Here is a 13032-nt window from a genome sequence, read left to right as displayed (position 1 = left end):
AGGAGGAATTTGCATTTGTAAAGAACGAGGGAGATAATCTTTAAATCCAGGGGAAGAAGCTCTCACAGTAGAGGTCTCAGGGACCATGGAGCAGGCAGGAGCAGGGACCTCTGGTGACCCCTTGGGGTAGCAGGAAGCCTGCCCTGTACAGGCCCCGCCCACAGGCAGCCAGAGTGGCCGTATAGTGCTCCGGGGTTGTTGCCCAAGGGCCCAGGGTCTGCTCTAAGCTCCCATTTGTTCTACCAGGAGGGTTTGTCACCTTCAGGGAGTTGGTGAGGAAAAAAGGGTGGGACAGTTTGTCAGATAGTCCCCAGCCTCCTTCTATACACAGGGGTCTCTATCTCTATCTCTCTCCTTCTCGTTAACTTGCCAGAGAGTACATGTGCTCACGGGAGACACAGAGAGAGAGAAAAATGAGAAAATGTCCTCCATGGGCCATTGTCACACCACAGTCCCTTCTCCGCGTCTCCCTCCTTTTGGGACGTTGGGCACACATGCACACATGCACTCAGTAGGTCTCTCAAGCCTCCAGGTCTAGGACTCGACCATACAGTTGGCCATGGAGGATTCAGCTCTCCCATGCAATGCCCCGGGGTCTCTTTCTTTTAAAGACCTTTCCCACTACTGAGACAACCAGGGGCCTCAGCTAAACGGCAGTGTGCCCAATACAACAAACCAGTGATGTGATATGGAAATGTAATTTATCAGCTGTGATTTCAAAACGAGAGAGCGAGTAGCCTGGGTGGTCCCACTGTGCCCGCGCCAACCTCACCTTGTGTTTCCTTTCGCTGATGCTGCTGAGTCGCAGTGGCTGAGAGACACAGGCCATTCTCTGTGCCCACACGGGGACCAGGAACCCTTCCTAGGCCCAGAAGAGAAATGATCTTCCCAAGGCCATTCAGTTCGCGTAAAAGGAGAAATCAGCCCAGATTTGCCGCCCTCCCAATCTCTGCTCCCTTCCCCAGACCTCTTTAAAGCCCGATGAGTGATCCCCACATAGTAAGCAGAGACGTGTAGGCTCTGAAGTCCGCTCCCAAGGCACTCCTTAAAGGACTGTATGCAGGCGCTCCTGGCCCACACCGCGGCCGCCCCCATGCTCTCTGGACTCCTTGGAAGATTCAAAGACTTCATGGAATCAGGGCTTGCGAAAGGTGAGCTCGCTGAAATTCCTCTCGCTGCTGTGGCTGGCCTCGCAGTGGGCGTTGGGTTTTGTTTCTGCAGCAGTTCGAGGCTGGTCTGCGGTTCACCGACACGAGGCCATGTCACGATGAGCCAGCCCCCTGCAGTGTCTGCGAGGCTCATGGGGTGTCTTGTCCAAAGATGGAGGGAGCCTCCCTTCTCCCCAAATGCCCCGTCTCAACCAACAACGCTCCCAATCATTTAAAACCAACCTCCTTTGCTCTCAGCTCTGTTCTCCACTGAGCGCTCTGCCTGGAGACTTGAACCCCCATGAGACATAGAGAAAACAAAATGCAAAGGTCACGCTTCTTGCCACCAATTTGATTGTTGTTTGGTTTTTGTTTGTTGTTTTTTTGGATTCTTTTTTTTGTTTGAGAATGTGTGTGCTTGCTGGAGAGACAGAGAGATAGAAGGCAAGAAATCTCCCCCCCCCCAAGTTGTGGCCACACCACAACTCCTCCTCTCGGGATCTTGAGCACTCACGCCTACATAACCAGAGTGAGTTTTAAGCCGTCAGGTCCAGGACTCAAACTACAATCGACCACATGAGAGTCCAGTGATGTAACCATTACACCATCTGCTGGTCCCTCGCTACCAATCTGAAACAGCTGATGTGGAAAGTAGCCCATAGGCAGAGGTGGTGGGGAGGGGACAGGAGCCTCTTCCCCTTTGCAAATCGTGAGGTGCTTGGCCCAGAGCCTGCCGAGGTTCAGAGGGCACCCTTGTGTGTGACACCACGGGCCCAAGTCAAAAACATCTGAAATATTTCTTCCAGCTCGGAATGAACAAGAGGAACAAGAGGAGAAGAGAGAGATCAAGAGGAGGCTGACTCGAAAGGTGAGGTGGCTTTGGCGCTGGGAAGGGGGACAGGACAAGGTGGGCCGGCACGGGTGCCTCACAGCGCCAGCGTGTGACTTCCTTCCTCCCTCAGGTGTCACGAAGCCCAGCTCTGCCCTCTGCAGGCCCACTCAGGTGGACCGTCAGCCTCAGGCCTCCTGCCCTTCTGCCTAGTGACATTCAGGGTTGATTTTGTGACACCCCCTACCCCCGGACAGCTTGATGTCCATCACATGCATTTTCAGTTACACTCGATGTTTTCTTTTGTGTTTATTTCTTCCTTCTGTGAGCGAGAGAGGCAGAGAGAGACAGCCTTCGAGCAGGGTCCTGACGCCATGACCCAGCCCAGCCCATCCTGGGTCACGTGCAGGCGTGAACCTGGCGTTCTCAGAGAGGTCTGCAGGGGCAAACCCAGAACCTTCTGGCATGGCCCACCCTGCAGAGCATCTCACTTTACCACTACACTGCTGCACGGCCCCATGCTTCTTTTATTTTATTTTATTTTAATTTATTATAAACTGAGCCCGGCTCTAATCCCAGCTCCCGGGGTGGCTAAGCCAGGACAGAAAGTTTGAGGCCAACCTCTGATAATCTAGCAAGACTCAGTCTCTAAAATTAATAATAAAATAAAATTCACTATAACCCCATAAGGTCATCAGAAAAATACATGATCAAAACCAGTCATTTATGTAATATTTTTATTAAAAAAAATACAAAATGGAAAATGATTGGTTGATGATAACATGTGTGGTAATATTGTTATTAAAAAAAGAAATACAAAAATGGAAAATGATTGGTTGATGATAACATATATAATATTTTTATTAAAAAAAAGAAATATAAAATGCAAAAACAGTCATTTACATGACCCTGGGAAAGTATGGATTTTCTTTGCTTGCTCCGATGCCTTCTTTTCCTGGTAATTAAGAACGATTTGGCGAGGCCAGCAGATGGCATAGTGGTTAATGTGCTGGACTCCCACATAGCTGACAGGGGTTTAATTCCCAGATCTGGCAGCTTAAAAATCATGTTGGGCACGTGTGCTCGATGTCCAGAGGAGAATGAGGAAAGGGGATTCCAGTGTGGCCATCCCGCTAAGGGGTAATATCTCACTCTCTTTCTCTCTGTCTCTGTCTCTATCCAGTGAGTACATATGCTGCCTGGCAAAAACCCTAAAAACTTTTTAAAAAGGGAACCAGCAGTTAGTGTAATGGCTATGTCGCTGGACTCCCACGTAGTTGACCGCGGTTCGCGTCCCGGACCCAGTGGCTTAAAACTCACGCTGGGCGCGTGTGCGTGCATGCCCAAGATCCCGAGAGGAGGATGGAGGAGAAGGAATTGCGGCGTGACCATCCCCCCTGGGGGGTGATTTCTCGCTTTCTGTCTCTCTGTCTGTCTGGCGAGCACACGCACCCTACAGCGAAAACCTCTCCAAAAAAAAAAAAAAAACTTTGTAAAAAGAACTGTTTGACTTTGTATACTATATCCAGTATAAATTCCTAATTTAGGAAAATGCCAAAAGTACTAATAAATTTAATGAGGATATACGATAAGTAGCTAGATAAAATTCATAAAGTGGAATGTTTGTATATTTTTAACCCCCAACATAGCTGGGTTAGCAATGCAACAGAGACCCGCATGGATCTCGTTCCACATGAGTGGCTGCTTCCATAATCAACTCATCCTCAAGGCTATTCCTGGCTGATGTTGCCAAGTTTAATTAATTGATAGCACAGGTCTAGCACTACCTCGTGTCTGACTACAGGGTTTTTAATCAGCCTCCTGCAGTGACCATCTTGAGAAAAAGACACTCACATCTTACGCACAGTTAAGAGAGTCATTAAAATTAATTTTTAAAAGGTTTATTAGTAGATTGCTCTCCCTAGAAATGATACACCAAGGACGAAGTTCAGAGATCCTGAAATATCATGCCTATTACTAGGGTGACAATTTCTATTTCACGACACATTCTCTAATAGCCTCCCAAACACCCAGTGTCAAGCCAAATGCCACCCTAATTAAAGGAAATAGGACAAACAAATACCTGCATGTTTCGGGGACTGACTGGTGTCCCCCTGATGGAGATTAGAGCCAAAATCAAACGACCTCCCCTCAACCACCAGTTTCTCTCATCCCAGCCAAGGCTGGACCCTTTGTAGCTTTAAGACCACCCAGTCTTGGAGGTAGGTGCAGTTTTTCCTGAGGCCAAGTTGGGAGGACAAAGAAAACACATCAGCTTGTTCTAAGCGTGTCTTTGAAATGTCAGGGTAGGAGAGACACTGCTGATAACCCCTCATTTCTTTTAAAATACAATTTCTTTTCTTTCCTTTTGAAGATGTATTTCATTTTATTTAGGATTTTTTTTTCATTTGCTACAAGGATCGTGCACTCACCAGAGAGAGACAGAGAGACTGGGGGAGACAGGGAGAAAGTGAGAAAGCAAGCTACCAGGTCCAGGACTTGAACCATGGTCAGCCATGTGGGAGTCCAGCACTTTAACCACCACACCACCTGCTGGCCCCAACCCCTCATTTCTGATACAGAAAGATCTAAACAGTCACCAAGATGTTTAAGGCAGATTTTCATCCAAGTCTTTAGTGTTGGTGACTGGAGCCCTAAAATGCTCCAATAACTTCAAGGTTGCTTGCTCAAATAGTTCAGCACTGATTTCATTCTTATCTCTTAAAAAAAAAGTTGGTATGATTTTACTGAGAAAACTTTACTACTTGGAATAACTTAGCAGTGGGAGAGGGAAAGGGGTTCCCTCCACGCCCATTTTCCCCAGGGTGGGTAACTCGAGGGATAGTCTTTGCCAGGGCCTCAAGGTCAGATTCTTGCCTCTTTCCTGGTCTCTTCCCCTTCTTCTCCAGGGAAACGACCTGGTAATTTTAGCATCTGACCTCCCCTGGGCCTGGCGTAGGGCATTAGAAACCCGAAGCTTGAGCCGAGAGAGAGCAGTTCATAAGGAAGAGACTGGCAGCTTCCACCTCTGTCTCTAGTTCAGCACTGATTTCATTCTTATCTCTTAAAAAAAAAGTTGGTATGATTTTACTGAGAAAACTTTACTACTTGGAATAACTTAGCAGTGGGAGAGGGAAAGGGGTTCCCTCCACGCCCATTTTCCCCAGGGTGGGTAACTCGAGGGATAGTCTTTGCCAGGGCCTCAAGGTCAGATTCTTGCCTCTTTCCTGGTCTCTTCCCCTTCTTCTCCAGGGAAACGACCTGGTAATTTTAGCATCTGACCTCCCCTGGGCCTGGCGTAGGGCATTAGAAACCCGAAGCTTGAGCCGAGAGAGAGCAGTTCATAAGGAAGAGACTGGCAGCTTGCACATCTGTCTCTGCCGCCAGCCGCCAGCCATGCAGCGCCTGCCAGCAGGTGGGGAAGCCACTCTCCCGGGCTCTCCATGAGTTCTTTTCCTCGTGAGCCTTTATCACAGCAAGTCCAGATGCCAGGGATGGTAGCAGCTTTTCACACACTTATCCTCAGCCCAAGGATTTCCTCAATAAAGTTCTACTTCATTTTAATATGCTAGTGAGAAAAGAAAAAAGAAAACCCAGTAGCAGCTGCTGATAGCAACAGACCAGCATGTCCTTTGGCCAAACTGGGACTAATCTAAAAATGACATGCTTTGTCTTTTCAAAAAAAAAAAAAAAAGAAAAAAAGCCTGCTGGCCCTCTTTCAAAAAATGCTAGCTAGCTAACCGGATAGATGGACGGATGGATGTTTGGATCGATGGACGGATGGGTGGATGTGTGCATGCATACATACCTGCCTGCATGTGTGTGCGGATGGGTGGGTGGATAAATGCCCGGATGGATGGGCAGATAGACAGATACCTGGATGGAAGAGATACACTTGGATTCAGGTGGTATTAACAGTGGGATTGGGGTCTCGGTCAATTTCCTTTTCTTTCTTTTTTCTGAGTATTTGGTTGCAGATGATGCCATTGATGCAGCTCATACTGATACAGATGCCACTTGAGGCTGCCCTGTGCCCCTTCTTCTGGCCCAGCACCCCCAGACTTTGGCCACAAATATGACTCCTTAGCATTCAAGGAAGAGCTGCATTTCTGGGAGTTCCCAAGGGCTGCAGTGAGCCACAGGCCAAAGGTGCATCTCCTGAGTCCCTCAGGTTCAAGAGGACAAGCCCACGCTCACAGAGGGGAGCCGTGGTGGCCATTTGTAGAGTCGAGGTTCACACGCCCCCTGAGATCCCCCAAGGCAGTGTCTGTCCTGTCCTCACTTGCGCTTGGGTTCAGGGCCTTGTTAATTTGGAGAGGTCATGTCTAATGCCTCGTGGGCCTCAGGCCTGAAAAGTAGACCTGGACCTTCAGAGCTTGCTGTTAGTTTTCTGTTCACTCCAGACGAGCTGTTAGCAGAATCCAGGTCATGAGTTCCAGGGAGATCGATGCGGAAGTTAGAGCCTGACCACCTCTCCTGTCATGCTCACTTAGAAAGTAACACTGTTCCCCAAAGCTCCTGGTAAATCCTGCTGGTCTTAAAGAACACACAGTGGGGATTTTGAGTTAGGAGTCTGTTGATCCGGAGCAAATAAACATCAAGTTTTGTTTATATTTTATGTATTTCAATGCTCATGTACGATCTCCCTGCATGCACATTATGGAGAACACGGTTGGGAGCCAAGATGGCCGCCATGTTTGTTGACAGTGATTCCCACCGGACAGCCCGGGAAGCCTGTGGTTGTGATGGGCCACCACTAATGCCAGAATGTCCTGCCCCAGGAACACCGAGGCAGCCTCAGGACAAACTAGAACCATTAAAGGAGAGCCCACAAGTCCAGGCAGCCTCAAGGCACAGCCCTGCGAGGTCTCTGACCCCCAGAGTGTCCCAACATTGGCCCAGAGGGAGTGCAGGTCAGCCTGGGTCCTGTTCAGTGTCCAGTAGTACCTGCCACCACTCTGTTCAAAACCAGCCAAACAACCATCTCTGTGTTGCAGCAAGTTGGAACGTTCTAGCACCAGCCAACAGGGTCTGGCCGCTGCATGATGTGGAATCTAAACAGCCAGAGTGCTTCAGACTCATCAGTGTGTGTTTCTAGGCCTGAGTAGTAAGATTCTGACTGCATCTTCTAATAGAACCTACCAGAATCTAGGGCTTGGAGGAGAAATAGCACACAGGTGAGCGAGAACAGACAGTGTCCTAAAGACAGCAGCCGTGTTACCCCGGAAGAAATTAGCCAGGAAGAGATGATAGAAACGTCAGCCTCGTTGTTCAAGCACAGAAGTGGGGTGTTCGTGGGTAATGTCAGGGGTGCTCGTGGGTATTGTCAGTGATGGCTCAATATATACAGATTCTTTTCCTTGTTCCGTCCCCATTCCTGCGGTCTTTCCCCACAGAGCCATCCCAGGGGCCAATCCTGTTGCCTTGGGCACCCGTATGGCCCTGCTCTGTTCCTGCTCCGCTCTGCATTTGTTAACTGACCTTGCATTTGAACTTCTTGAGGAGACCCTTAGCAGCATTCCCTCTGACTTCCTGAGTCATCTTCTTACCCTACATAGAGTTTGCACACTGCACGTGCAGACTCGTGTGTGACACACACAGACACACACCCAGTGTGGTACAAGCCCATCATGCAGAGAGCATTGCGTTCGACTCTCACACGTGGACTCACACACCCAAAATAAGACAAAGTCACCGTTCATTCACAGCAGGTTTCTGTCACCTGGTACGTGGTAGGGACCTCTGTGGCCTAGCAGAAAGACGAATGTCGTAGAGATTGAAGTGCGGCAATGCCAGGAGGCCAGAGACAGACTCCCACCCAGCTGGGCCTGGGGGAATTACAAGGGCTAGAAAGTCCAAGGAGGGTTCCAGCTCCAGGACTCAGGAGCCCAGGGTCCCCACCAGGCCCTGCCCCTTAGTCACAGTATGAGCATCACCTACCGCTCTAGACCTCATTTTCTACGCTTACGAATTCGTGGACAGGGCCCAGTGACCTAGCCCCTCCCATTGACGGGGTCCTCTTCCCTCCCTCCCTGCAGCTCAGTCAAAGGCCCACAGTAGAAGAACTTCGGGAAAGGAAGATCCTCATCCGCTTCAGTGACTACGTGGAGGTGGCCGACGCTCAGGACTACGACCGCAGGGCAGACAAGCCGTGGACCCGCCTCACCGCCGCTGACAAAGTGAGCAGGGGAGTGGGGCAGAGAGCACCCAGAGTGGGAGGCACGGCCTCACGGTGGCTTTCTGGCTCACTGCTGGGGGCCTGGGAGACCAGCCTGCAGAGAGGGCCCCGACTCAGCAGGCGTAAAAGAACATAGCACAGAGGGGCGGCACAGCACGGGGGAAGTCCAGGAGGCCCCGGGCCCCTCACAGAGCACCCGTGTGGAGCTGCCATCTCCAACCTTTTTGGTACCAGGGATGGGTTTATGGAAGACACTGTTTTCCAGGGACTGTGGCAGGGGTAGGGGGATGGCGTCATAGTAGTTCAAGCGCATTCTATTCGTTGCGTACTTTATTTTAACCGCCACTACATTGTGAAAGCAAGGAGCAGTACTGGTCCATGGCCTGGAGTTTGGGGACCCCTGGTGTAGAGGACCCTGTCCTCAACATCCAACAGGAGATTTGCAAAACCAGAAGAAGCCAAAGCCTCTGCACTGGCCATTTCGTGACCTAACGGGAGGGACAGGACTCAGATCACAGGTGACAGAACAGACGTCACTAAACTAGATCTCCATGACTCGGGAAGCTGAAAGGACCGTAATAATCCAAGTGGGTGTGTACCGTCGCAGATGGTCAGCCGTCCTCACCGTCACTAGGCCAGGCGTCAGGACAAACCTCTGTGTGGTGACCCTTCCCCACCCTGGTCCGGCCTCCCGGGGAACTGGAGGGCCAAGGGTCTCTTTAAAAATACAATCTAGGGCTGGCCCCACAGCACAGTGGGCAAGTCCTGTGGACAGGGAGCCAGATCCCACATGGCTGACTGTGGTTTGAGTCCCAGCTCTGCTGGCTTGAAAAACATGCCAGGCACATGTGCATGCATGTCTAAGACCCTGACAGGATGGAGAAGTGGAGGAAAAAGGATTGTAGCATGACCACACCCTTTTGGGGGGGTGTCAAAAAAAAAGGGAAAAAAATAGAGAGAGAAAGGAAAGAGGAGAGAGAAGGGGAGGAGAGAGGCAGGAAGGGAGGGGAGGGAGGAAAGGAGGAAAGGAGAGGAGAGGAGAGGAGGGGAGAGGAGAGGGGAGGGGGACAAAGGAGAGGAGAGAGTCTAGGCCTGGCCACAGCAGCATGCTCTAGATGCTGCTGTCCGGCATGTGGAAGCCACGTGGGGGACCCTGGTTTGATTTCCCAGCTAAAGCCGGGGGCTGTAGCACACACCTGTCATCCCAACTTCTTGGAAAACTGGGATGGGAGGATCCCAACACAGCAGGACCCTTTCCCAAACACCATGCATGTACGTGTACACACACACACACACACACACACACACACAGTCTGGAACAACTGGACCCAACCCGTACGTAACAACAGACACCATGGGGCATGCCAGGGCCTTCTATGGAGCCTTCGGCCCATTGTCCCCAGGACCTGTGGTTTCCTCCTACTCCTGAGAGAGGCAGTCAGCCCCAGCCCAGATCCAGGCACTGCAGGGAATGAGTTCGGGGGAGCTGCTGCCCTTAGGAGGGACTGAACTGGCCAGAGGCAGAAAGACGTCCCCCAGGAGCGGGCTCACATGTGGCGCCAGTGCACGGGAAACGAGGCCTCCTCTATTAACGCGCGATCGTCTCTTCCCCATGCAGGAGTTCACGCTGAGTGACTCCAGGAACTGGCACCACCATGCACGAGACAGACAGACAGACAGACCCTGCCCCCCAGGGAGCCAGGGAGCCTGTCGTGTCTAAGAGGGCCTGGAAAGGAGCAGGGCTTCCGCAGCCTCCTCGCCCCCTCGGTCCTCAGATGCACAGCAGGTGCTCCCGAGGGCGGGGGTATCAGCAAATGGCCAAGGAACGCCCAGGACGTCCCCACTTACGAAGTGCTAAGGATCTGAGTTGGTCTCAGGCGGGAAACTGATCCAGATCCTCATGACTGCTGGGGACAGAAGGGACACTCCCACCCCTACCCTCACCCTCCTCCCCATGAAGCTGAAAACCAGGTGCTTGAACTCCAAGGACCCTGCTTTCCAGGAGAGCCACCCTGCCCCTCCCTGAGGACTTCTCTGTCCTCGCACTCTGATATTCCTGTCAAAGCAAATGCCCCGCAGAGAGCGTGTGCAGAGGGCCCACGTCACCACCTCTGCCCCTGCAGAGGAAGTGAGGTCGCCCCAGTCCCACCCTTCCTCCAAGCTAATTTCTCCACCTCCCTGCCTCATCACTTCCGCCCATGATTGCTCAGCCATCGCCCGTGGCCTCACCACATCCGTGGCAGTGTGCGTGCACGTGGTGACCTCGGGACAAGGGAGGTTGCTCAAGACTCACCCCAAGTGGTGAAAGGCAGCACCTGGGCGTCAGCAAAGCTGTCAAAGAGCCAAGGCTTATAAATCAGACCGGGGAGAGGGCGGGGGCTGGTCGTCACCTGTTCCCTTCATTTGGTCGGGGAGTTTGATCCACCTCTTCTAGAAGTTCCCATTTGGGATCATCGCTGGTCCTGTGCCAAACTCTGTATCTACCTAAGGGAGACAAGGGGTTGACACGTACGTGTGTGCTCGGGACCCCAGGAGCGCACTATTCAAACCTCAGTGAACAGCTGTGTGAGGAAAAGAGGAAAACACCTCGGGTGGTAGCCTATTCTATTTTTTTTCTTTTTTAATATTTTTGCTATAGGGCACATGCGCTCGCCAGAGAGAGACGGGGAAAAGTGAGAAATCAGCCCCCAGGAGGGATGGCTACAACGCAATCCCTTCTCCTCCAGCCTTCTCCCGGGATTTGGGGCCCACATGCACGCACGCCCAGCATGTTTTTGAAGTCACCTGGTCCAGGACTCAGACTGCAAGGGCCACCTTGGGCGACCCAGCCCCGTAACCAGCACGCCACCTGCTGGGCTCTTCTATCCTTTGTGATTTAGGTTTGGGAAAGCCTCAAGCCACCCCCAGGGGATTTTTTTTTCCCTCCCAAAGCAGTGACCCATTTTAGACTTGGGTGGCTTTGTAGAAGGAAATAATGAATATTGTCAGAAGTCAAAGGGGCTCTCACGCCGTCTTCCTCCTGTGCATTTATGGGTTCTCTCCCTTCCAGGCTGCCATTCGGAAGGAGCTCAATGAATTTAAAAGCACTGAAATGGAAGTTCATGAACTGAGCAGACACTTAACAAGGTTAGTAGCGAGGGTTGGGTTTGGTTTGTCTTTGATTTCCACCCCACCCCCGAAAAATTGCAGTAAGTACTTGCAAATGAAGCTCTTCTGTCTACTTCGGGGCCTCATGCTTTGGTGGGAGCCCAATTTGGGGGTGGGAGGGCGGGAAAAAAAGAAAGGTTGTTGTGAAGACCTGCTTTCGGTCACCGACAGGAGGACAGGAAGACTTGGGACACGGCAGCCCCAGGCTGAAAGCAGCCTTCCAAATGCTTGCCTTCCAGTCCATGTAAAGGAAAGATCTGGAAGGTGCCAGATTACCAAAGACCCCCAAGGCAGGCTTTTATGGGAACCTAAACCGAGGCCCAAAAGGAGGCTGTGAGTTGACAGCCGGTCAGCTGAGGCCGGACCTGGGCAGGTCTCAAGCCCTGTATGACTTACTGTCATCCTCCCAGACAGTCCTGTGTGACATTTAGGGAAAGTGAGGTCCAGAGGGATTTGAGGGACTCATGTAAGGTCATAGCCCATTAGCGGCAGGGCCACTGACCTAGTTCTTGACTCTGGGAGTGAATGTTTGGAGAAACAGGACTCACCGAGGATGTAGTGGCCTGACACAGGGTTTCCCCTCTGCTGATGAGCCCACACTGGGAGCGTGACGGGTCCCCGCGGGCTGTCTGGCCTAGTCCGAGAGCTCCAGGTTAGCGGTTCCCAAAGCACAGGTGAATTCGGTGCCCGAGGAAGCTCCCATGGATGTGCTCTGGGTGGGAGGTTCCAGCCTCCCTGTGGTTGTTGGGAACAGGGCGTCCGAGGACAGGAAAACCGGATCCCCGAATCCACAGCCTTTCGGTCTTACGTGGTTCTTTCTGCCCCAGGTTTCACCGACCTTAACAGCCGAAATCCTCCTGAGTGCTATGCTGTCTTCAAAACATAAATTTATAAGAACCATAAGTGCTGGTATTTATTCTCTTCCCCATTACGATGTAAATCTCCTGAACTGCCTTTTTTAAAAAGAAGAAGAAAAATAAATGGAAACCCAATCAGGACTCTGTGTGCGAAACGCAACGGTGACCGCTCTGCCGTCAGAGCTGCTGCCACCACGGCTGACCGAGACGCGTCCTGCCCGCCGGCAGGGCCGAGGGCACCGCAGGGCCCTGGAGGAAGACTTCCCGGCAGGCGGCACAGCCTTGTGCAGTCCCCAGAGAGCCTCTTCCTATCGAGTGTCGTCACCTGAATCCAAAGAGCACTGAGGCGGTGGGTCTGATCTGGGGACAACCGTGCGACGCTGGTGGTTGGGGTGGCCGCCTCGACCCGGTCAAATTGGTGGTTCCAGACATGGCATCTGGTTTGGGGGCCCCTTAGGACGGTGATGCTGGGAAGGAGGGACCACCCTCCTCCATTGTCCCTGCCCTCCGCCTCCCTTCAACAGTCATCCACGCAGTGACCCAAAGGGGAGGTCCCTTTCTGGGGGAGCTGCGGTTGCCTGTTGGTCCCAAGACTGGGTGTGTTCCAGATGTGGAAGATGGCGCCCATCTGGTCCCCTTGGCCAGAGCTGAGCTACCCTCCGGGAAGCTCTGGTTTAGAAAAGGAAAGTTGTCACGTGTCAGTGCAGATGAAGTGCCCCGCCCGCGTGCAGAAAGCTGTCACGGGAGGTCCATACACAGACACTGCCAAGGCTTCTTGGCATCTGTGCGCATCAGCATGAAGACCCTTTGGAGGGTACAGAAACTCCACGTGACTGGTCATCTTCATTTTCTCCACGCGCCCCTGGGCCGATA

At 52.0% G+C, this 13032-nt stretch overlaps 1 protein-coding gene across 4 annotated transcripts in view; it reads left to right on the top strand.

Annotated features, from left to right (window-relative positions):
- Positions 1-12300, top strand: part of LOC102474151 (phosphatase and actin regulator 1) — a 418994-nt gene extending 406694 nt beyond the window's left edge. For all 4 annotated transcript variants that reach the window (XM_006141181.3, XM_014590989.2, XM_027774820.1 and 1 more), the window contains 4 exons: positions 1955-2016; positions 8016-8156; positions 11205-11281; positions 12130-12300. In XM_006141181.3, the coding sequence (XP_006141243.1) occupies positions 1955-2016; positions 8016-8156; positions 11205-11281; positions 12130-12145 (296 nt within the window). In that variant the 3' untranslated portion in view covers positions 12146-12300. The remainder of the gene's footprint in view (positions 1-1954; positions 2017-8015; positions 8157-11204; positions 11282-12129) is intronic.
- The last annotated feature ends 732 nt before the right edge of the window (positions 12301-13032 follow it).

The sequence above is a fragment of the Tupaia chinensis genome, unplaced genomic scaffold (genome assembly GCF_000334495.1).
Source record: "Tupaia chinensis unplaced genomic scaffold, TupChi_1.0 Scaffold000048_1, whole genome shotgun sequence".
Taxonomy (NCBI): Eukaryota; Metazoa; Chordata; class Mammalia; order Scandentia; family Tupaiidae; genus Tupaia; species Tupaia belangeri.
This window is presented reverse-complemented; position numbering and strand designations above follow the sequence as displayed.